This window comes from Mustela nigripes, chromosome X (genome assembly GCF_022355385.1).
Source record: "Mustela nigripes isolate SB6536 chromosome X, MUSNIG.SB6536, whole genome shotgun sequence".
Taxonomy (NCBI): Eukaryota; Metazoa; Chordata; class Mammalia; order Carnivora; family Mustelidae; genus Mustela; species Mustela nigripes.
Genome location: NC_081575.1, coordinates 60,522,332 through 60,548,289, shown reverse-complemented (window position 1 = coordinate 60,548,289; position 25,958 = coordinate 60,522,332). Strand labels below are relative to the sequence as shown.

The 25,958-nt window shown below is 35.6% G+C and overlaps 1 protein-coding gene across 1 annotated transcript in view; it reads right to left on the bottom strand.

The window, feature by feature from the left end:
* Nucleotides 1–25,958, bottom strand: part of BRWD3 (bromodomain and WD repeat domain containing 3) — a 218,871-nt gene that overhangs the window by 146,174 nt on the left and 46,739 nt on the right. Inside the window, exons 7-11 of the mRNA XM_059385220.1 lie at nt 15,348–15,508; nt 12,280–12,501; nt 7,971–8,071; nt 6,574–6,644; nt 5,321–5,421 (exon numbers count right to left, since the gene is read on the bottom strand). Coding sequence (XP_059241203.1) covers nt 5,321–5,421; nt 6,574–6,644; nt 7,971–8,071; nt 12,280–12,501; nt 15,348–15,508 — 656 coding nt within the window. The remainder of the gene's footprint in view (nt 1–5,320; nt 5,422–6,573; nt 6,645–7,970; nt 8,072–12,279; nt 12,502–15,347; nt 15,509–25,958) is intronic.

Sequence of the window (25,958 nt, the reverse complement as noted above, 5' to 3'; positions counted from 1 at the left end):
ATGAATAAATAAAATCTTTAAAAAAAAAACAGGAAAGAATATCTAACAGGAAAAAGAGAGTCCCTCCAACAAATGGTGTTAGGAAAACTGGATAGCCACATGCAAAAGGAAGAAACTGTACCACGTTCTTACACTGCACACAAAAATAAATTCAAAATGGATGAAAGACCTAAATGTGAGACAGGAAACCATCAAAAATCCTGAAAAAAAACAGAGGCAGTAATCTCTTTGACTCAGCCATAACAACTTCTTTCTAGATATATCTCCTGAGGCAAGGGAAACAAAAGCAAAAATAAACTACTGGGGGCACATCAAAATAAAAAGTGTCTGCACAATGAAGAAAACAATCAACAAAACTAAAAGGGAACCTAAGCAATGGGAGAAGATATTTGCAAAGGACATATCTGATAAAAGGTTAGTATCCAAAATATATATGGAACATATAAAACTCAACACTCAGAAATCAAATAATCCAGTTAAAAAATGGACAGAAGAAATAGTCTTCCAAAAACAGACATACAGATGGCCCACAGACACATGAAAAGATGTTCATCATCACTTACTATCTGGGAAATTCAGATCAAAACTACAATGAGATATCACCTCATACTTGCCAGAATGGCTAAAATCAACAACACAAGAAACAAAAGGTGTTGGTGAGGATATGAAGAAAGGAGAACCATCTTGCACTGTTGGTAGGAATGCAAACTGAGTGCAGCCACTCTGGATAGTATGGTGGTTCCTCAAAAAGTTAAAAGTCAAACTACCCTATGATCCAGCAACTGCAATACCGGGTAATTACCCAAAGAATACAAAAACACTAATTCAGAGGGATATATGAATCCATATTTTTATAGCAGCATTTTTTTACAATAGCCAAGACACATGCAGCAACACACATGTGCATCAATTGATGGATAAAGAAGAATACAGACAATGGGATATTATTCAGTTTTTAAAAAGAATGCAATCTTGTCATTTGTGATGACATGGATGGAGCTACAGAGTATAATGCTAAGTGAAATGGCAGTCAGAGAAAGACAAATACCGTTATGTTTTCATGCACCCGTGGAATTTAAGAAGCAAAAGAAAGGAGCAAAGGGAAAGAAAGAGACAAATCAAGAAACAGACTCTTACTTATAGAGAACAAACTGATGGTTACCAGAGGAGTTTTGGGGGAATGGGTTAAATAGGTGATAGGGATTAAAGAGGGCACTTTTCATGATGAGCACCAGGTGATGTATGGAATTGCTGAATCACTATATTGTCCAGCTGAAACTAATAAAACACTGTTAAGCAACAAAATTTAAAACTAAAAAAGAAAAGATTTAATAAATAAAACTTTTCATTTTGTGTATCCCTGTACCAATTACTATATAATTTTATCAATTTTTTGTTCTGAAATTCATATTAGCTTTATATATATTTAATCCCCTATCTTTAATACATGCTTGTCTTTTTCAGTGAGATATTTTACTTTCATACAATTTCTTATTACTAGTTAATTCCTTTTCTTTTCTGAAGAAAGTTATCTCAACATTTTTTTTAGATTTAATTTTTTTTTCAGTGTTCCAAAATTCATTGTTTATGCACCATACCCAGTGGTCCATGTAATACATGCCCTCCACAATACCCACTACCAGGCTCTCCCTACCCCCACACCCCTCCAAAACCTTCAGTTTGTTTCTCAGAGTCCACAGTCTCTCATGGTTTGTCTCCCCTCCAGTTCCCCCCAACTCACTTCTCCAACATTTCTTTTTTGACTGTTTTAATTTTGACAAGTTCATTTATTTTTTGCTTGTCTGGAAAACTATTTATCTCCCCTTAAATTCTGAATAATATTACCAAGTAGGATTCTTGGTTGGACATTTTCTTGTTGTTGTTTTTTTTTTTCCTTTCAGCACCTTCAATATACCATGTCATACCATGCCACTCCCTTTTGACCTACAAAGTTTCCAGTGAAAAATCAGCTGATGGGCTTATGGGGGCCCTTTTTAAAATACTTTATTTATTTATTTGACAGAGAGAAAGATCACAAGTAAGCAGAGAGGCAGGTAGAGAGAGAGAGAAGAGGAAGCAGGCTCCCCACTGAGCAGAGAACCCAATGTGGGGCTTGATCCCAGGACCCTGAGATCATGACCTGAGCCGAAGGCAGAGGCTTTAACCCACTGAGCCACCCAAGCACCCCTGCGGGGGCCCTTTTAATGCAACAATTCATTTATCTCTGGCTGCTCTTAAGATTCTCTTTAATCTTTAACATTTTAAATTGAATGTTCTTTATTTTTTTTAAAAGATTTTATTTATTTATTTGACAGAGATCACAAGTAGGCAGAGAGGCAGGCAGAGAGAGAGAGAGAGAGAGAGAGAGAGGGAAGCAGGCTCCCTGCAGAGCAGAGAGCCCGATGCGGGGCTCGATCCCAGGACCCTGAGATCATGACCCGAGCCGAAGGCAGCAGCCCAAACCACTGAGCCACCCAGGCGCCCCTTGAATGTTCTTTAATGTATATCTCTTTTTTTCTTATTTGGAACTCTGTGGGCTCCCTGGAACTGAATATCTGTTTCCTTCCCTACGTTAGGGAAATTTTTAGCCATAATTTATTGAAATAAGTTTCCTACCTTTTTTGCTTTTTCTTCTGTCTTCATTTGGGACTCCCTATAATGCAGATGTTATTCTGCTAGATGTTGTCTAGTATGTACCTTAAACTATCTTAATTTTTCTATTTTTTTCCCCTTTTCCTATTCTTGGTACTTCTGATGTCTTGTCTTCCATGTTGCTCATCTGTTCTATTTTGTTTATTCTGCTATTGAACCCTCTAGGTATATTTACCACTTCACTTATTGTATTCTTCAGCTTTGTGACTTCTCTTTGTTACTTTCTTGTGGTTTATATCTCTCTGTTGAAGTTTTCACTGTGTTCATCCATTCCTCTCCTGAGTTTGGTAAGCATATTTATGACCATTACTTTGAATTCTTTATCAGGGAGATTACTTATCTCTACTTCATTAAGGTCTATTTCTGAGGTTTTCTCATTCTTTCATCAGGAACATATACCTGTCTGCTCATTTTGCTTGACTCCATTTAAGTTTCTATGTGTTAGGTACAAGAGTTACCTTTCCTCTTTAAAAAAAATTTAATTATAGCTAACACACAATGTTATATTAATCTCAGGTGTACAACATAGTAATTTGATAAGTTTACACATTATACTATGTTCACCAGAAGTATAGCTACTGTCTGTCACCATATACTGCTATTAAAATATGACTTACTACATCCCCTATTTGGTAATTTTTACCCTATGATTTATTTATCCCATAACTGAAAACCTGTATCTCTCATCCCCTTCACCCATTTTACCAATTACACTACTTCCTTCCAGGATGGCAATCACAAGCTTCTTCTCTGCATTTATGGGTCTGCTTCTGCTTTTTGTTCATTGGTTTTACTTTTTAGATTCTACATATAAATGAAATTATATAGTGTAATCTTGCATTGGAGATAAATCTTATCAGTTCAACCATGGCCTAGCTTATGGCTGTTTCTCATACCCCTGAGATTGTCTATAAGTAGCACAATTTGTTCTTGATAGGTCTCAGTTGTTGAGGGTATGCCAAGGAAGGGATCTCAAGACAGTGTCTAGTTTCAGGCTAATTTTAAGACAGATTATCAGGCAATATATTCTTAAGATATGCAAATATGTAGTCTTTGGGTCCACAATCATAAACCCTGTTGACTTCCAGACCAATTCCAGAGGTGTCCCTGCACAATAGTTGCAAAAATCATAGATTTAGACGTGTGTATAACGTCCTTTCTGTGGGGTATCAGTGAGCTACAATGATGTCAAGATAATGCCAAGTGAGGGTTCTAATATAGTGAATACCCCTGCCCATGTGCCCTGAGAGCCTTTCTATAGCCTCTGGATGTGTGAGCTGCCCCCATGACAAAAAAAATAGGAATTTTTTCATATCAAGAACAGGGGTGTATTTTAGTCTTAGTTGTGCAATTCCCTGGGTATGATAGCCTGTCAAAAACTGTCTCTCTAACTTCTTCAAACACATTGGATCCAGAAACAATATCCTGGGCCTCTAGAGCCAGGTGGTCAAGGGGTATCCTGTGTGGGGTGTGCATGCCCACCAACTATGGCAGGCAGGCTGTAAATGTGGTATGGGGGTGGGGTACTCAGCCCACCTGGTTGTGGTGGGATAGGCCACAGCTGCAGAATGCATGGGTAGGGTGCTCCCATTGAAGCTAGTGGACTTAAAGACTTAAAGGAGGGGTTCCCAACAGTGCCCATCTACACCATCACCAACAAGGGAGGAGAATCCAAAAATGGTGCCCACTTCTGCCCCTGGAGAGAGTCCCAAGAGGTTCCTGCTTCTCCAGCAGATGCATTAAGAATAGCAAAGGAGTCTCCTTCACATAGAGTCTAGTTGGCTTGCAAACTATTGTTTTTGAGCTGGGTCCCATGGCAAGTGAGTCTGTGCAGGACCCTTTAAGAGTATATTTTTCATTCCCTACAATTCTCCTAGAAGTAAGCCCCACTGGTTCTTATAGCCAGATGCTTTGGGGGCTCATTTCTCCACTGCAGGTCCCAAGGGTTGGGGTGTCTGATGTGGGACATAGATAACTTGCTCCTCAAGAACAAGTTCCGTATTATGAGATCACTCCCAACTGTGGATTGCTGCTCCTGAGGTGGAGTTTTTTTGAAGGACCACATCTCTACCTCTTCTACCCTTCTCAATGTGGTCCATTTATGCTTTGTTGTAGAGCCACTGTTTACCTAGCTTTCAGGTCCTTTTCAGAGGGAATTGTCCCATATATAGCTGCAGATTTGTTGTGTTCATAGAAGGAGGTAGTTTCAGGATCCTTCTAGGCCACCATTTTTCAATGTGTCTTTTAAAAAGTATGTAGATTGTAAATGCCTAAGAACAACTGATTGGTCATATTTGAGCATCACCAATACATGCTACTAAAGAGAATATGGTTTATTTATTTTTAAAAAGTATGTAATTTTAAAGTAACAAACAGCTCACATAATTAATTGAATACAGCAGGCTCAAAGAGGATTTTCATTAACTGTTACTATAATATGTGTTTTCTTCCTTTCTATGTAATCAAATAGAACTTGTTTTATATACTACAGCCATACTAAATCCAGAATTTCACACTGATCTTCATTACTACCGAGATATCTTACCATGTAGATTTCAGCACCAATATATATTAATTAAGGTACAGATCAGAAAGAAGAAATAAAACCAACTTTCCAGAGATATGAAAAAAGAAAGCAACATACTTAAGTTTCTCATTTTGCTCTTACCGTATGTGATTCTAATTCAGCAATTTTCTCAGGGGTCTCAGAACCCAAATAATATATTCTAATCACATGGTCAGTGCTACCTGTTGTAATGAACATACCACCTGGAAGATTAAAAAACAAACAAGCAAACATTACACCAAGTAACTTTAAAAAACCTTTTAATTGCCTTCTTAGTTATATGCTACCTTATATTAATAAGAGGATATCTTATCATTAAAGACAGGTTATCTTCTAATCATTAAAGACATATAAAATTTCAGAGAAAAATACATAAAATTCAGGAGAAGTATTTAAAGGACAACTATACCACTCACCCAATAAAAATCCAACAACTATACACTAAATACAGGCCTTTGAATAATAAACATTAAAGGTCAGAGCCTTGAGGAATTCTTTATAATTTATGCAAAATCCTAACGCTCAAAATTTTTTTATAAAATGACCTATAGCTACAGTGGCTATAATGGTGTAACCTAAAAACTCAACCACTTTTTGGATTATGAAAAAATTCTAGAGATGGAAGGTGGTAATATATCAAAAACATTGTGAATATACTTAATGTCAAAAAACTACTCACCTAAAAATAATTATTAAAATAGTAAATTTTAGGGGCACCTGGGTGGTTTTGTCAGTTGAGTGTGCCACTCTTGGTTTCAGCTCAGGTCATGATCTGTGGTCCTGACATTGAGCCCTATATCCATGCTCAGCATGGAGTTTGCCTGAGAGTCTCTTCCTCTGTCCCTTCCCCAACTTAAGTGCTCATGGGCACATGTGTGCACTCTCCCTCTCTTTGTCTCAAATAAATAAATCTTTTTTTTTAAATAGTAAAATTTATGTTAAATTTACCACAATGAAAGAAAAGGTCAACTAGCATATAATTCTTAGCAGTAGAAAAGCAACCTTTACACACTGTAAAAGTGACTTCTATATGGAACTACAGTATATATTTTCTGAAACGTCAGGTCAGGATTTTAATGTTGAACTGTATGTGTATGGGGGGAGAGCTGTACTTTTTACCAACCAAATTCTGATTTATATAAAAACATATTAGAAAAATAAAAAAAAACCTTCAAAAGCTATTACATGTTAGTCAAAATCCACAAAGGTCCATCTATTATATCATATGGTTCACATTTTGGGTATGTTTCTATTAAAAAACATATACCTTTTTCTCCACAAAATTAAACATATATCTTTTACAACTGGATCATTTAGTATTTTGGGTACTTGAAACTTTCAATTTTTACACATACCAGAACTGAAAGATGAGCAAGATATCTGAACTCCAGGTCTGGATCTCTCAGTAAATTTCACTGGGCGATCTCTAAGGGAAAAGTTAAGACATTTGTATTTTCCATCATGTTCATTTAACATACAAGAATCTTTGCACACTGCTACATATTGAGATTTAACATCAGCATTATAAAAAACACAACTGAAGTAGTCAGTACTATTGCCATCATTTGGGTTAAAAATACATTAAACCTTGCAAATATACATTAAGATACCAGTATTATTATTATAACTTTACATATTACCACATAACTTACTACCATTAAGAAGTTCAAAGTCTTTTTTAAATTTTTTATTTCTTTTCAGCATAACAGTATTCATTGTTTTTGCACCACACCCAGTGCTCCATGCAATCCGTGCCCTCCATAATACCCACCACCTGGCTCCCCCAACCTCCCACCCCCTGCCCCTTAAAAACCCTCAGATTGTTTGTCAGAGTCCATAGTCTCTCATGGTTCACCTCCCCTTCCAATTTCCCTCAAGTCTCTTCTCCTCTCCATCTCCCCTTGTCTTCCATGTTATTTGTTATGTTCCACAAATAAGTGAAACCATATGATAATTGACTCTCTCTGCTTGACTTATTTCACTCAGCATAATCTCTTCCAGTCCCGTCCATGTTGCTACAAAAATTGGGTATTCATCCTTTCTGATGGAGGCATACTATTCCATAGTGTATATGGACCACATCTTCCTTATCCATTCGTCCATTGAAGGGCATCTTGGTTCTTTCCACAGTTCGGCGACCATGGCCATTGCTGCTATAAACATTAGGGTACAGATGGCCCTTCTTTTCACTACATCTGTATCTTTGGGGTAAATACCCAGGAGTGCAATTGCACAGTCATAGGGAAGCTCTATTTTTAATTTCTTAAGGAATCTCCACACTGTTTTCCAAAGTGGCTGCACCAACTTGCATTCCTACCAACAGTGCAAGAGTGTTCCCCTTTCTCCACATCCTCTCCAACACATGTTGTTTCCTATGTTGCTAATTTTGGCCATTCTAACTGGTGTAAGGTGGTATTTCAATGTGGTTTTAATTTGAATCTCCCTGATGGCTAGTGATGATGAACAGAAAAAAGTTCAAAGTCTTCTTACCAGAATAATAAATGATACAAATACTCTTTACAAAAATTTTGTGTATAAGTTAAATCGTCTCTTCAACACTAGTTTCATAAGAATTTTATTCTAAAATCTCTAACATCTAATTGAAGTAGGTATAGATGTATTTTATATATTTATACACATGCATACATATATTTTATACTTAAATACATGGACTAAAGAATTTCTCAAGGTAATAAAGAAAAACAAACAGGATTGATTTTGTACAAAATTTCTAATCCAATTCTAAACTTACCTAAACTTCATTGTTTTTACATGCCATTGCCAGAAACAGATTGTTCCATCAGCACCAGTAGAAGTGAGGTATCTGGTTGTGCCTTTAGTTGATGGACAGAACTAAAAAAAAAAAATCTAATTGAAATAGAAAGCTTTCATGTTCAAATTTATTTTAAACACAGCATGTTCTAAAATTATAATCATTTAAAAAATAATTTAAATAAATTCAATCAAGAATTTCAAGAAATCAGTTAAATTTCCTAGATTAATGGATACCTTACAAAAATTGAAAATATCAAGAAACTGTAGAAAAAAAAGTCAGTCAACAAATTTAGGATTAAATATATTAGTCTTAAAAATAATTACTTTTAGGGGTCCCTGGGTGGCTCAATCAATAGAGCATGCAACTCTTGATCTCAGGGCTATGAATGTAGAGATTACCTAAAAATAAAATCTCAAATAACTATTTTAAAGTACTGAATATCACACTTTAAAAGATTACTATTTCATTACTTCTAATGGAGAAAAAAAAAATCACAAGGTGGTTACTAGGTAAACCATTACAAATTTGCTAAATATATGTTTAACAGCAATGACTGTGGAATTTTCATAGTTTTTATGACCACAGCATCAGAAACCATTCTAAAATCAATGCCTAGGAAGTTACTATCTAAATATTTTGGTATTAATGCTTAACTTTAAATTCCAGCTTTAATGACATATGATATAAATTTTGTCCTTTTTAAATTTAAATCATTTTCATTTGTTATAATAGAATAAATAAAATGGTCAAATCACTATATCATTGTAGAAAAAACAGATTAAAAAATATACTTAAGTTGACAATTTAAAGGATGACTAATACCCTAGATGAAACATGGACAGCCTTATCATATAGGATTCTCAAGCTGTGACTCTCAGTATTTTATACATCCTCAGAAAAGAATCACAGATAAGGGAAGAGCCACTGGGCTCCTGATGCCTGAGATACAGGAAAAAGCTGAAAATCAAACCATGGTCTCTGCATGCCATGAGTTTTAAAAATCCCAAATAGAGATAATCAACACCATGAAGATAAATATTAAGAATCAAGATGCATAGGGTTTGAATAAATTTTGACCACAAATTTGAAGAAAATGGTCACTACAGATTAGAAATCATTTATACAGTTCTCGATTGGAAACACATAACTTCTTAAAGACTAGAGTTTAAATAAAAAATTATCAATTAATGTTAGCCATTAATAATTGATAATATAGTAAAGAAACCAGTACTCAGGTAGCATGCCTACACTTTCCTTTCTGAGATAGAGAAGCTTGCATTGGAGAACTTAATCCACAATTTATAGGCAGAGTCTGCAAGCTACAGCCCACAGGCCAATTCCAGCTTGCTGCGTATTTCTGTAAATGAAGTTTTACTGGAACAAATTCACCTTACACTGCCTATGGCTGCTTTTGCACTGGAATGCAGAGTTAAGTAGGTGTGACAGAGACCATATGGCCTGCAAATCCTAAAATATTTACCTATCTGATCTGTAAAATTTGCTGATCACTGATTTATACAAATGAGAAATATGAAACTCTATAATTTTATTAAGTTTGAAGAAACACTAGAACCTTTATTATCACCATTATATTTAAATAAATTCAGTCACAAAGGGGTATCTGGCCCATTAATGTAGTCTAATTGAATTGTTTTTAAATAATAAATCGTGTTAGAGATTATAAAACATTTGTATTTGTATTTCTTAATATAAATTAATATATCATTATTGAAGAAAATTTAGTAAATACAGAAAACAATAAAAGATACTTATAATCCCACCATCCAGAGGCAACCACTATTGAAATCATACCATTTTATCTCAATTTTGCTTACAAAAAAGAATCTGGAAAGATAAACACCATGATGTTAAGAGAGACAGTTAATTAGCCCAGAGTAAGTAAAACATATAGAATGCTAAATAAAATTAAGAGGAGATAAAGAGTGCTGGTGCAGGGAACAACTTAAAATTTTAGAATGGTAAAATGGTCAGAGAAAGTCTCCCTGTGAAAGACAATTTGCACAAGGTGGTTAGAAAGGGAAGGAGGGGCGCCTGAGTGGCTCAGTGGGTTAAAGCCTCTGCCTTCAGCTCAGGTCATGATCCCAGGGTCCTGGGATTGAGCCCTGCATCGTGCTCTCTGCTCAGCAGGGAGCTCTTTCTGCCTGCCTCTCTGCCTACTTGTGATTTCTGAATTTCAAATAAATAAATAAAATCTTTTAAAAAAATTAAAAAAAAAAAAGAAAGGGAAAGAATAAGCCATGTGACTATGCAAGAAAGAGCCATTCCACGGCCATGAAACAGAAAAAGCAAAGGCAGCAGTGTAGATAGAGTGATCTAAAAAGGCAGAGAGGTAGCAGCTAAAGCAGAATGGAAATGGGAAACAAGTAGTAGACAATGAGTTCAAAGAGAGAAAGGGGTTGAGAATATACGCCTTACAATGTGGGTCATTTAGACTTCCACTTAAATCTGAATTTGGAAGCTACTGAAGTTTCTGAGTACCAGTGAAATGATTTAACTTCCATTTAAAAAATCACTCAGCTTGCTATGCAGAGGTTAGACTGGGGCAAGAAAGAGGGAAGGGAAGAAGCAGGAAGATCAGTTAGATGTCTGTCTCAATAATCTAGGTTACCAAGGATAATGGTTTGAAATGGAATAGTAATGATTAAGGTCATGATAATTTGTCAGATTCTGGATTTATTCTGAGGGTAGCCAACATGATATGCTAACAAGTTAGATATGAGATATAAGAGAAAGAAAAAAAGCCAGGGATGACTACTCTGAGCAACTGAAAGGATAAAACTGCCGTATGTTGAGTTGAAGAAAGCTCTTGGAAAAGTAGATTTGAGGAAGAAAGACAGAAGTTCAATTTTGAATATGTTGAATTTGAGATTCATGACATTTATGTGATGGTACCAAGTAGGTATTTGAATATATAAGTATGGAACTAAAAGAAAGGTCCCAGAATAAAAATTTAAGTTTGAAAATCATCAGCCTACAGATAAACCTAAAGCCATGAAACTTAATGAGATCACTAAGAGAAAGAATGTGATAGAGATCCATGGATCTTTAGGGATTTCCCACGTATAAATGAAATGAGATAGAAAGTAGAAAATCAAACTATGAAGGAGCCAAACAGTATCATAAACATTTTTCAATATAAGCAGTTTTTTTTTTATGTTATGTGAGAGTTGCTTCCAAATTCCAGAAATAATCTGTCAGATAAGATGGTAGAAATACAAATAACTAAATAATCACCTAAAACAAAGTCCACGAAATAATTTCCATTGATCAAAAATTTAAATCTAATATACGTTAAACCTAATTCATGAGGCACCTGGGTGGCTCAGTGGGTTAAGCAGCTGTCTTCAGCTCAGCTCATGATCCCAGAGTCCTGGGATCAAGCCCCAAGTTGGGCTCCTTGCTCAGCAGAGAGCTTGCTTCTCACTCTCCTTCTGCCTGCTACTCTGCCTACTTGTGTGTGCTCTCTTTATCAATTAAATAAATAAAATCTTTTAAAAAATCTTGCTAACTCCTCATAAACAGGTGATATTAAATTAAATAACAGACAAAAATTAATGGACATACTTTCTAGTGACCAAAGAACAAAGAAAAGTAAATGGGAGTAATTATCTCATCCACAAAAGTAGTCTCCTTGACCATAGTATAAAATAGAGTTTCAGGATTCCTTTTTGCTCTCAACACAAAGAAGAGAACAAGTTCAACTTAGTTTTCTTAAATTAAAGGTATTTTTGGAGGTATCCAGGATTTTCACTATCAACATTTAGTAAAAACACTCTGTGAACAAGAACTGAAAAGAAGTCAATGCATTTTATGTCAAACATCAAGCTAAAACAGGAAATCACTGAAACGAAGAATAAAATTTTAACATTAAACCATACACACACAATCTGACTGACAAACATCTTGCATTAAGTATTAACACAAAGTATGCCAATATTCAAATTAGAACCTGTTTCCAACCTAACAGGTATCAGTGTTGCTTCCTTACAATATTTGTAAGTCTTTTCCCTTCTTCACAAATACTAGTCAGATAAATGTCTTGCCCTATATTTGGAAAACTAATTCAGTGATTTTTGAATGATCTCTAAAACAATAAATTTATATGAAAAAGGAATTTAAAAAATACCAGAGAAAGGTAGGGCAAAGCCCTTAGAGATCATTTTTCTGTTGCCATTCTTTATAATAATATCCACACAAAATAACAAAAACTGAGAGAATTTTCATCCTCATTACATAGGTAGTGATACCTTTTCATTTTTCTTACCTGTATGGAAGTAATAGAAGCTGAATGTCCCTGAAGGACTGCAACTGGTGCACAAGTTCGAAGACACCACACTCTTACAACCTTATCACAGCTGCCTGCAGCAATAAGAGTGTTTTCATAGTTAACAGCCATATCAGAAATTTCAGCAGAGTGCCCTCGGAGTGTAGCAAGGAGACGTCCATCATCCGTTGCCCAAATTTTCACCAAACAGTCATCTGAACCCTATAGTAACACAGAATGACAGATTCCCAATGAAGCAAAAATTTGCACCACCACCCCTCTTCCCGGAAAAAAAGAGCCAAAATGACAAAGGGAGGATTTTTCTTTAAGATTTTATTTATTTATTTGACAGAGAGAGAGAGAGAGATCACACATAGGAAGAGAGAGAAGCAGAGAGAGGGGGAAGCAGGCTCCCTGATGAGCAGAGCCGAATGCGGGGCTCCATCCCAGGACCCTGAGATCATGACCTGAATGAAGGCAGAGGCTTAACCCACTGAGCCACCCAGGTGCCTCAAAGGGAGGATTTTTATTAAGTTACTTCTAAGCCTTTACTTTCTAATCTCCTCTGTCCATATAATATGGATCCAGGAAGAAATATAAATGATCTTCAAATGACAGCGTTGACAAAGCATTATGTAAACTAATGAAATTTGTGAAGAACTCCCCAAAACTACCAATCCTGACAACTCAAATATTAAAACTCACTTTAAGTGATTTGGCATTAAATATATCTGACATTATTTTTTTTTTAAAGATTTTATTTATTTATTTGACAGAGAGAGAGATCACAAGTAGGCAGAGAGGCAGGTGGGGCGGGGGAGGGGAAGCAGGCTCCCCACTGAGCAGAGAGCCCGATGCGGGACTCGATCCCAGGACCCTGGGATCATGATCTGAGTGGAAGGCAGAGACTTAACCCACTGAGCCACCCAGGTACCCCTGCCATTATTTCTTTCCTTATGCCTGACAGCCTTTTATCATGATTCCTTGAATATTTTTCTACAAATATTTAAAAATTTAGCCTAAACTCTACATGCATTTCTCAATAACTTGTGTCCTTGTTAATAAACTCTGCTGAAAATGTTAAGTTGAACTTCCTATTGATAATTTCAAGAGCTTTAAAAATAGTAAAAAGCAATTCTACTCCAATGTAGTAAATAAGTTAGTTCATAATTATTGGTTTATAAAAAGATAATGGGACATCTGGGTTGCACAGCCAGTTAAATGTCTGCCTTCAACTCAGGTCATGATCCCAGGGCCCTGAGATCTAGCCCAGAGCCCCAGGTCAGGCTCCCTGCTCAGCGGGAAGTCTGCTTCTCCCTCTCCCTCTTCCCCCAACCCCACCACCCCTGCTCATGTTCTCTTTCCCTCTCTCTCTCAAATAAATAAAACCTTAAAAAAATAAAAAATAAAAATATAGCAATTGTCATTCTCGTCATGATCATTAACATCCAAATACTTAGGTGATGCATTTGGAGTTAAGAAAATGTCAATGGAAGAGTCTTTAATGAACTCCAAGGAGTCATAAGTTCCCAAAATGCAAACTATTTCATTTACTATAGCACAGAAAGTTAAAAAGAAAATTATGACACTAAATACACTTCTATGTTAACTTACTACTAAAATAGTGAGACTAAAACCCTTCTTAGAAATATTAGCATGCTACAATTTTGTACTCAAAAGCCCACAATATTATCTGGTTAATAAAATGCTAAGCAAAGTAAGTCAGTCAGAGAAAGACAAATACCATATGATTTCACTCATATGTGGAATTTAAGAAACAAAACAAATGAGCAAAGGGGAAAAAAGGAGAGAGAGAGGCAAACCAAGAAAGACTCTTAACTATAGAGAACAAACCTATGGTTACCAGAGGGGAGGTGGGTGTGGGGAAGAGGTAAAATATATGACCAGGATTAAGGAGTATGCTTGCTGTGATGAGCACCAGGTGATGTATTGGAAGCGCCTAATCACTATATCGTACACCTGAAACTAATATTACACTGTATGGAAACTAACTGGAATTTAAATAAAACTTTAAAAACCCAGATTTAAGGATGCCTGGGTGTTTCAGTTGGTCGAGTATCCAAGTCTTGATCTCAGTTCAAGTCTTGATCTCAGTTCAGGTCTTAATCTCAGGATCCTGAGTTCAAACCCCATGTGTAAAACTTTTTAAAAACTTAGTATTGGGGCACTTGGGTGGCTCAGTCAGTTAAGCATCTACCTTTGGCTCAAGTCATGATCTCAGAGTCCTGGAATTGAGCCCAGAGATGGGCTCTCTCCCTACTCAGGCGGGAGTATGCTTCTCCCTCTGCCCTTTCCCCCTGGCTCTCTCTCCCAGAAAAATAGATGAAATCTTAAAAAAAAATTATTAGTACTGAAATAAAAGAAAGATATACACAATAAATGTAATTTTGGTTACAAACTGTGTATGGAGTACAATTACTCAACCATAAGAATGACATAATCATTTTAATTAAGAAGAATAGGCACCATTTACACTAAGTGACAAATGCAAAATGCATTTTAATAAATGTTTGCGAAAATGAAATAGAATGGAGTAGATAAGTTTGTTTCACACAAATTAACCTCTAGAATATAAGGCCTTCTTAAGATTTAATTTTTTAAATTAGATTTCCCAAAACATAGAGAACATTATAGTTCACCCATTTATTTATATAGAATGAGCAAAGATTTTCAATTTCTTTTTTTAAGTTACATATTTCTTCCCTTTTTTTTAGATTTTACTTAAATTCAAATTAGTTAACATATAATATATTATTAGTTTCAGAGGTAGAATTTGGTGATTCATCAGTTGCATATAACACCCAGTGCTCACTACATCAAGTTCCCTCCTTAATGTCCCTCATCCAATTATCCATCCCGCACCCACCACCCTTCCAGCAACGCTGTTTGTAAATTCATCTTTTTACTCATCTTTGTACTCATCTTTCCTTGCATTCATGTGTCTAAGAAGGATGAATTGCTTACAAAGCATAATTCAATACCATGAAGCCTACCTTCAACTGTAGTAAATAGCAAACATGCTACAGTATCATTAATTTTAAACTCACTGTAAAAATTCTTCTCCCACTTCGGTCAAATGCTACACAATAGACAGAAGACAAGTGCCCCAGAATTCTCTTATGCATCTTAATGTGCTGATAAGCAGATGAAGGGAAAATATGGCTGAAGCGACTGCATCCAGTTAATTGCCGGGCAGAGGTGATATTCACTGAAAAACATAGAATAGAAGATTCCTTCTTAAAACCTAAAAGCAAAACGTTATTCATAAAGTCAAATCATAAGTATTAAGATGAGATAAAATAGGGTACACACACCATAGCAATTTTACCCTGTGAAAAGCCTAAATTCCATTATACATTTCATGATTTTATGAATTCAAGTTTAATACCACAAAGCACTAAGAATACTCTTCTTTTAAATCCCGTAAGTCTGATTTTCTGTTTGCCTTACTATGGGTTCTCAAGTACATTTTTGTTTTACCTTTCTTGGTAAACTATAGTCAAAGACACTGTCACTTCAAATATATAGGTAAATCATACCATAACATAAAGGAATTTTAGAATACAGACTGCATTTGATTAAATAAATACATTTTAAAAGTTACATAGGGAACTGTATGAACTGCTATCCTACCTCCTCAAACCTATTCACTGCATATGCAGCTACACAGCTGTCTCTAAACTTTCAAGAGTAATAGGCTTATACAGTGGGATGCCTGGGTGACTCAAGTCAGTTAAGCATCTGCCTTTGGCTCAAGTTATGATCCCAGGGTCCCAGGACAGAGTCCTGCATCCGGCACCCTGCTCAATGGGGAGCCTGCTTCTCCCTCTACCTGCTCTGCCTGCTGCTCCCCCTGCTTGTGCTCTCTCTCTGACAAATAAATACATAAAATCTTAAAAAAAAAAAGACTTATACAGTGAAAAAAGAAAGGAAGCTATGATAATACATTAAGCTTTTAGTAACAAACAATCCTTTCTAAGTTTGTATATAGGTTCTCCATTTTTTGGTCTCTGAAACAGTAGACTCTCCACTAGTTACCAATAAATTTTTGAAACTGCATCTCCTATATAAAGTCATCATAGTTCTTTTTGTTTGTTGTTTTGCCTTATTAATTTCCTTTATAAAAACAGACAGAATAAACCAGAAGTCTGCCCAGTTCTCTTTCAAATGCCACCTGGATTCTTCTCACTTACCTAAAATGGAGATCTTAATCCCCATGTAAGGATTTACAAGCAGCCGCTTGCTCTGTGAAATTCCTCCAGTCTTCCCTTATACACTAAAAATATTTAACATCCCATACATTATATTTTAATCAAAACATAAGATCCTTATAAGCGCGAAGTTACCTTGAAACAACATAACATTTTACTGTAGTGCATAAATAATATAGTACAGATGGTAACAGCTTTATGTTGAAGTAAGGCAAAATTAAGGCAAGAATGGGTTTGTAGCTAGATTAAAACAATTAGAACCATGCTACAACAGGGGTGCCTGGGTGGCTCAGTAGGTTAATCCTCTGCCTTCGGCTCAGGTCATGATCTCAGGGTCCTGGGATTGAGCCCCACATTGTGTTCTCTGCTCAGCAGGGAATCTACTTCCACCTCTCTTTCTGCCTGCCTCTCTACCTACTTGTGATCTCTCTCTCTCTCTCTGTCAAATAAATAAATAAAAATCTTTAAAAAAATGTCAGGGTCATGTTAAAAAAAATGCCACAATAAAAAATATGGAGTTTTCACACATCTCAATCTTAAAAGCAAAGGAGTCTTTTTTTTTTCAAAGGCAGATCCACTGGCCATTTTAAATTCAAAAAATGACAAAAAATGAATGATGAATAGCAAAACCAATTAGACTTTGAATGCCAAACAATAGAGATCTGAGGATTTATAGAACACTGTGAGATGCTGAGTAAATAATGGTAGAAAACCCACAAGCATCACTACTACCAGCTCAGAGGATTTCTTTTTGGCACCTTTCCCCATCCCAACCTCTAGAAATTTTCACAACTCTAAGATGGAAAGAGCAAACACCATTAACTTTGGGACTTAGTAATCTTCCTTTACCAGTCAAACATTTCTTACTGCTCTTAGTTCCTTAAAACAATCAACCATCACTTCTGCTTTGCTTTTTTTCTACCCATACTTTTCAAATAGATAGAAGAAAAGGTGTGTTACTTTAAGGCAGGGTTTTTCAGCCTCAGCAATACTGGACTTTGGGTCTGATGAACCTTCACTGTGTGGGGCCTGTCTACTGAAAAGTATTCCTTAGCCTCTACCCACTAGATTTTAGTAGAACCCTACCACCATTAAGCTGTGACAAGAAAAAATATCTCTAGACATTGCCAAATGTCTACTGGTGGTAATAAACAAAAACAAAAAACATTACAACTGTCCCCAGTTAAAAAACACTACTTAAAGTAGAAAAACAAAAAACAATATCAATAGGAATAAAAGTAATCAGAAAAGCAACTCTAAGAAGAAAAGCAGAAACATAAGGAAAAAGAAGTAGTGAAAGACACAGGGTAGAGATAAAGAGCTACCAGAAAGCTACCAGAAATCATTCCTCTAATAAATACCTGCATTTTTTGAAGGCCAAAGGAATATAACTAAGCATATAAACAGTATATTCTTAACCCCACTAAGAGATCCCATTAGTACCACAGGTCAAAACTATTAAATCAGGAAAAATGACTAAAAACTTTATGCATCTTTACAGTCTATACCAATTAGCTTTTACTTTTTAAGACTCCTTTACAAAGAAAACTATTAATTGAAAAAAAAAGGAAAATATATCCAACAAATATTACAAAATCTTAATATTTTAAAACACATATAAAACTAACCATCTATAAGAATATCATTAAGGGGGCGCCTAAGTAGCTCAGGTCCTGATCCCAGACTCCTGGGACAGAGTCCCACATTGAGCTTCTAGCTCAGCAGGGAGCCTGCTTCTCCCTCTCCCTCTGACCGCTCCCCCTTGATCTCTTTCTCAACTCAGCTCTCTCTAATAAATAAATAGAATCTTTAAAAAAAATTCCACTAACATCTAATAGATGAACAGATAAAAGGAAATTAACAGGTAAGTCACAATATAGGAAATACAAATAAACAGAATCATAGAATATATTTAACTATTTTGCCAACTATCAAAAGAAATTTAAATGAAAATAATAAAATACAGTACTATACCTAATAAATTAGCATTTTAAAAATTATAAAACCTAAGGCCAGCAATTACTACTTGAAACTGTTATATGCCTACATTTCGAGATAGACTATAAAGTGACATGATCCATTTGGAAAATAATTTTGGCAATACACCTCAAGAGTCATGAAAATAAACACACTCATTGCCCAACCCTTGAGAATCTATTCTAGTGACACAACTTATTAGCAAAAATGAGCTGCATGCACAAATGTTTAATGAAGTACTACTTACACTACCAAAGAATGATAAATAACCTAAGTCCAACAACAGGGGAATGGTTGATCAAATTACAGAATATGTGATGGACTATTCTATAGAAATTAACAATTAAAATACAAAACTAGGCACTGTGGAAAAATTTAGGAACTACAAAGCACAAAATATAAAATGCAACCTTACAAGTATACTATGACTTAAATTATGGGAAAATATGCAAAATATGCATAATAAGGACTTAAAAGAAACAAAGGAAATGAAACTATCTGCTTTGTGATTAAACTATAGGTAAATTTTTAAAATTTCACCTAACACACTTAACAATACATTTTTAACTTAAACACAACTTTTCTATTGGGTTCTTCCTAGTTACTGTTAATAGCTATTCAAAAAATTTCTAATATAAGGTACATTGTATATTTGACAGCAGCAGCATCAAATATTCCTTCTTTCCAACCTCAGTGATTTTTTGTTTATTCATCTAGCACCTGAGATGCTAACATTTATATATTTTCTGTTATTTGATATCAACAGGGCTTAAGTTCTATATACACTAAGGAGTTCTGTCAACACTCTTTTTTGCATGCATTGTCCATTTAACCAGTATTTTTCACAATTGCTGCTTTCTGTTTTTCTTATATATTTACAGAGCACTTTATCAGAAACATTTTCCTCAATTGTTAATGGCTGATAACTGACTACAAAGATACAAGAGTTCACTTTCAACCAACTCTTGAGTATTTTACTAAGAAGAATTGGGTCTCATTCTTCTAAGCCTGAATATTATTCATGCTCCCTTTAAGAGAGAAGAATGCTCAAAGTCATTATTCTTTTGTTCAAAATTAACAATAAAATAAATGACACACATAAACACACACACAATTATCACAGTCCTGTATCTGAATGTTTCTACCTAATGTACTATTTCAGTGAATTTTTTTCTATTTTAAGTATAATGCAAGTTGAAAGATAAGCAATTTAAAATTTAAAATTTAAAAATTCCCACAATCTTATGCCAATATATCCACTATAATGTCATTACTGCATTCTCACTATTAAGCCTTCCTAGTAAATCCATAGGTTCTTCCCCTATATGCTAATTGGGACTTTTAAGACTGCTGAATGGTCTTTGAGAAAAAGCACAGAAAAATGTCATAATTTGAAGTGCATGATATTCCAGTAATCCTTTATGGGTTGAGCTGAATGAAACTTGGTATTTGACTACTTTCTACATAAAAATAGTGATTTTAGATGGCTCAGTGTAATACCTATAATTGGAGTGCAGGGATGGGCAGACATCAAGCTTTAGTTTGATGTAGGTATCTTGCCCTATTTACTTCTCCATTAAGAAAGCATCATCCACACTGTCAGGTCTATAGTATCATCCCACATAGATTTCTCATTTCTTTTATCTCTACCCATTGTTTTTCATAGTATAGTCACATTTATACCATTTCAAGTTTGTATCTCCTTATGTGAAATTTTCTAGTTCACTTTATTGCATTATACCTAGTAATTATAAATACTCTGTCCAACCTAATGTTTTCTCTTGTGACTTACTGGTCACTTCCACCTTTGTGGATTTTTTTTTAAGATTTTATTTATTTATTTGTCAGAGAGAGAGAGAGAGAGAGAGCATAGACAGACAGAGTGGCAGAGGGAGAAGCAGGCTCCCCACGGAACAAGGAGCCCAATGTGGGACTCGATCCCAGGACGCTGGGATCATGACCTGAGCTGAAGGCAGCTACTTAACGAACTGAGCCACTCAGGCGTCCTTGTGGATCTTTTTCCTATGTTACAGGCACTGTTTTTCATCATGCCCTTTTCTTAAAAACTGGGTGATTTTATAAGTGTCCCTAACAAGCAGTAAAATTAACTTATTTCAGTTTAATTTTCTATGCTTCCTCAACATCAATTAGAAGTGCTAGTGAATAGGGGCACCTAGGTGGCTCAGTGGGTTAAGCCTCTCTTCGGCTTGGGTCATGATCCCAGGGTCCTGGGATCAAGTCCTGCATTGGACTCCACTCAGTGGGGAGCTTGCTTCACCCCCTCTCTCTGCCTGCCTCTCTGCCTACTTGTGATCTCTCTGTCAAATAAATAAATTAAAAAAAAAAAGAAGTGCTAGTGAATAGTAAAAGGGAGAGAATATGAGATCACAATTATCCCATAAGAAGACTCAAAATTTTATCAAGCATTTTTTTAAGATTTTATCTATTTTTTTGAGAGAGACAGAGATAGTGACAGAAAGCCCAAACAGGGATGAGAGAGAGAAGCAAGCTTCCTGCCGAGCAGGGATCCCGATGCAGAACTCGATTCCAGGACCCTGGGATCATGACCTGAGGTAAAGGCAAACATTTGTACAACTGAGCCACCCAGATGCCCATCAAGAATATTTTAAATAATTAATTAAAACTGAGTAAAATTCACATAAAGTTTCTCCTGAAATGTTATTTTTTCTAATACCATTTTATTATTTATATTTATTTGAGAGATAGAGAGAGAGAGAGAGGACAGAGCACAAGCAGGGGGGAGAAGCTGAGGCAGAGGGAGAAGGAGACTCCCTGCCAAGCAGGAAGCCCGATGCAGGGCTTGAGATCATAACCCAAGCTGAAGGCAGATGCTTAACTGTCTGAGCCACCCAGGCACCCCTCTATTAACATTTTAAACGCTACTGAAATGCCTTTAGAAATTAAGACTGCTGAATGGTCTTTGAGAAAAAGCACAGAAAAATGTCATAATTTGAAGTGCATGATATTCCAGTACATGCTACGTATTAATACATCATTTCATGTACTAAAATTCTATTTGTTTTGTAATTACAATATGGAATGCTGTAACCCAAATTAATAAGGTTCAAACGAGACTGTTTTTTTCAGGTAGTCTTCAACAATAGCTTTGCCTTGCTCACTCTGTGGCATTCTGAATTTATTATAAGGATGTGCTTCTTTTCTTATGTTAAACCTTTCTTCACTGTTCTCTCCATTAGTGATCCATGCTGTCATTTTAGAGGAAAAAAGCTACCAACAACCCGATAAAATCCTGGTGTTACAAAAACTGTGTCCATTTAGAATATTTGTTGCATGCAGCACGAGATGTACTATTTATTATCTTGGTTAAAGCTTAGTATTAGAATTTCAAATATTAAATGGTAACAAAAACCCTGAAAAACAATACAGGACCCAGTATCAAGAACACTTAAGAATAAACCAAGGGGCGCCTGGTTGGCTCAGTGGGTTAAGCTGCTGCCTTCGGCTCAGGTCATGATCTCAGGGTCCTGGGATGGAGTCCCACATCGGTCTCTCTGCTCAGCAGGGAGCCTGCTTCCTCTCTCTCTCTCTGCCTGCCTCTCCTTCTACTTGTGATTTCTCTCTGTCAAATAAATAAATAAAATCTTTAAAATGCAAACTATAAAAAAATACAATAAACCAAAATCAAAGATTTATTACAGGGTTACAATACTAAGAAAACTTTATTACTATATAAGCTTTTCTTACAACAGTTAAGACCATGCAGTCTGTTCTCCTAAATTCAGTCAATCATATCACAAGACCTAGGTCAGTAAGCAAGAAGAAACAGAAGGATCACTGCAAATGCATAACTTCTGTGAAAAACACCTCAAAGCAAAGTAAGAAGGGACATTACTAAACCAAAAAGATCAGGAAGCATATGCAGAAAGATACTGAAACAACTGTGTAACAAGTAGGATAAAAATTGTAAAGTAATAATTTAAAAACTGGAAAAAGTACAAAAGTAGTAATAAAGTATACAATATTTATTTTATACTAAACTTAAGGTTTTACATTCTATATATTTAGCAAAGAAAAATCTGACTTTCCATGAGTCTGACTTAGATTTCTAAAGTATTTTAAGAGTCCTAGCTTATTACATAATATATTCAAAATAATTCCATTTTAGAAATAAAATTATTTTTTCTTCTGGAGTCTCATATCACACATGCTTTGCTAGGATACAACCATCAATAGCAAAACCCAAATTTAAAGTTTGTTAAAGGAATGATGTCAGCATCATGGCAGATTAATTGTTCTACTTTTCTCTCCACTTTGATTAATAACTAATTAGACATTCATAGCGGAACAAAAGTGCTTCTGCACATCATACCAAAACACCCCGGAGGTTTTTACCTACCTGTACATGTATGGGTAGACAGGGCTTTGGTGGAGGCTGCAACCCAAGGTTTGGGCAAGCATGCCCCACCTCAACTTATAGTGATCATGGGATAAAAGTAACCTGGACAGCACAAAAGAAGTGGATATCCACAGGCAATAGAGACTTTGTGGAGGTCCAGCCTGCATGAAGGGAAAATCTGGCATGCTATCAGAGTGGAATAGAGATGAACTTTGACACAGAGGAGATGGAGGAACTTGCCAAGGATGCACTGCTTCCCAGGATGACAATGCAAGGGTCCGAGATTTTGGCAGCTTCAGTAGCACCCTCTTCAGTAGAGGTGGAATACTGCAACCACTCCCACAGAGAAGGAAGAAATCAAAAGTGGTTAAGTGACTGCCCAGCTGCTGCAAAAGTGCAGGTTACAACTGAAGGGACCTATTTCTCTCAGGCAGCACCAGAACTTTCGAGGACAGACCTCCTTGACTGGGGGGAGGGAGAGGAATAGGGGAAAAGCAGATGAGAATATCAAAGGGCACTGAAGGAACAAGTTTCATGCTGTCTGCTTCAGATCAATAGGTCTACCCCACCGATCTCTGGGAGTGTTCTAACTTAGAGGATCCACCCACTGGCCAGTGGGCACCCTCAAAGCCCCAGGTGCTAAGCCCATGCCACTCTCACTCCACTGCCAGGTCCCAGTGCATCTGAGGGAACTAACGCCAGACGGAAGAACCACACACATGAGTTACTGTGATATATTCTAGAATAAAAAAAAAAAGGATTCTAATAGCCAGCCTGTTTAATTATAAGGATCAAAGACATAAGAAAAATTAAGGAAACAAAACTGAAACATACTTTAGACCAAATAGATATAACAGACATTTATAGAACATGTCATCCAACATCATGAGAATACATTCTTCCAAGTGCACACATAACTCTCCAAAGATAGATCATATGATAGTACACAAAACAAGTCATAGCAAATTTAAGAAGACTGAAATCATGCCACTTATCTTTTCAGATCACAACAGCATTAAACTAGAAGTCAACAAGAGGAAAGGTGAAAATTCTACAAATGTGAAAAATAACCAAACTTCTGAACAATCAATGGGTTAAACAAAAAAAAAAAATCAAAAGGGAAATAAAAAATACCTTGAAAAAAAATGGAAACACAACATATCAATTCCTACGGGATGCCAAGAAAGCAGTTCTGAAAGGAAGGCTTATAAAGATAAATGCATATATTAAGAAAGTATAAAAATCTCAAATAAACATAATTTTACACCTTAAGGAACTAGAGAGAAAAAGAACAAATTAAGCACTGATTAGCAAAAAGAAAGACAATAAAGATAAGAGCAGAAATAAATGAAATAGAGGCCAAAAGAATAAGTATAAAGATCAACAAAACTGAAAGCCAGTTTTTCTGAAAGATAAAATTGCTGCACTAAGAAAAAAGAGAGATAAGACTCAAAAAATATTATAAATGAAAGAGGACATATTACAACAGAAATGCATAGGACTATGAGACTACAATCGAAAATTATACGCCAACAAATTAATTAAACCTAGAAAAAACGAATATATTCTTAGAAATGAACAGCCTAAAAAGACTGAATCAGGAAAGAGACTGAATCAGTAGTCAAACCCCCCCACACACAGAAAACCTCAGGACAGGAAGCATCACAGGCAAATTCTATCAAAACTTAAAGAATTAATGCCAATCTTTCTCAAACTTTTTCAAAAAATTGAAGAAAGAACATTTCCAGAATCATTCAACAAGACCAACATTACTTTGAGACCAAAGTCAGATAAAGACACTACAAGAAAACTATTATAATAGACCAATATCCCTGGTAAACACAAAAGCAAAAATTCACAACAAAATATTAGAAATGAAATCCAAGCACACATTAAAAGAATTATACATGAACGAGTATGATTTAACTCCAGGATTCAAAGATAAATCAACATACTCAAACCAATAAATGTAATACACCACATTAATAGAAAGATAAAAATCACATGATTATATCAATAGATGCTGCAAAAAGTATTTACAAAATATGACATCCTTTCATGACAAAAACCTTCAAAAGGATTGGTATAGAAGGAGCATACTTCAACATAATAAAAGTCAAATACAACAAACCCAGAGGTAACATTATACTCAATTGTGAAAAATTGAAAACCTTTCCTCTATAATCATGAACAAGACAAGGATGCCCACTCTCATCTTTCTTTCCAATATAGTACTGGAAGTCGTAGATATAGCAATTGGGTAAGACAAAGAAAAAGCATTTGAATCAGAAAAAAAGAAATATAATTGTTATTTGTACATAATATAATTTTAGAAAATTCAAGCTTCAAACAAAAAACTTGGAAAAAAATCACACTCTCAGTAAAGTTGCAGGATATAAGATCAACATGCCATTATGTTAGATTTCACTTATTTTATAAAGTTTTTATTTAAATTCCAATTAGTTAAATACGGTATACTATTAGTTCAAAAGGTACGCTTTCATTAAACACTCTGTGAGTTCAAGGCTTTCACTAAACACCCTGTGCTCATCACACCAGGTGTACTCCTTAATACTCATCACTTATTTTACTCCCACCACCACCAATCTACCCTCCTATAACCAACAAGTTGTTCCCTATACCTAAGGGTCTGTTTCTTGGTTTGCCTGTTTTTTCCCCTTTCTTTTTTGTTGTGTTTCTTAAATTTCACATATGAGTAAAATTGTATGGTATTTCTCTTCATCTGATTACCTTGTTTTGCTTAGCATAATACACTCTAGCTGTATCCCCACTGTTGCAAATTGCAAGACTTTATTCTTTTCTGTGGCTAAAAAGTTCCATTGTATATACATGTATATATCACTTCTTCTTCATCCATTCCCTGGTTGATGGAGACTTCAGCTGTTTCCATAAGTTGGCTATTATGGATAATGCCAATATAAAAATCAGGCTGCATATATCCCTTGGAATAAGAATTTGTGTATTCTTTGAGTACTTAGAAGTGTGATTCCTGGATCATAGGGTAGGGCAATTCCATATTTAAGATTTCCAGGAACCTGGGGCGCCTGGGTGGCTCAGTGTGTTAAGCCGCT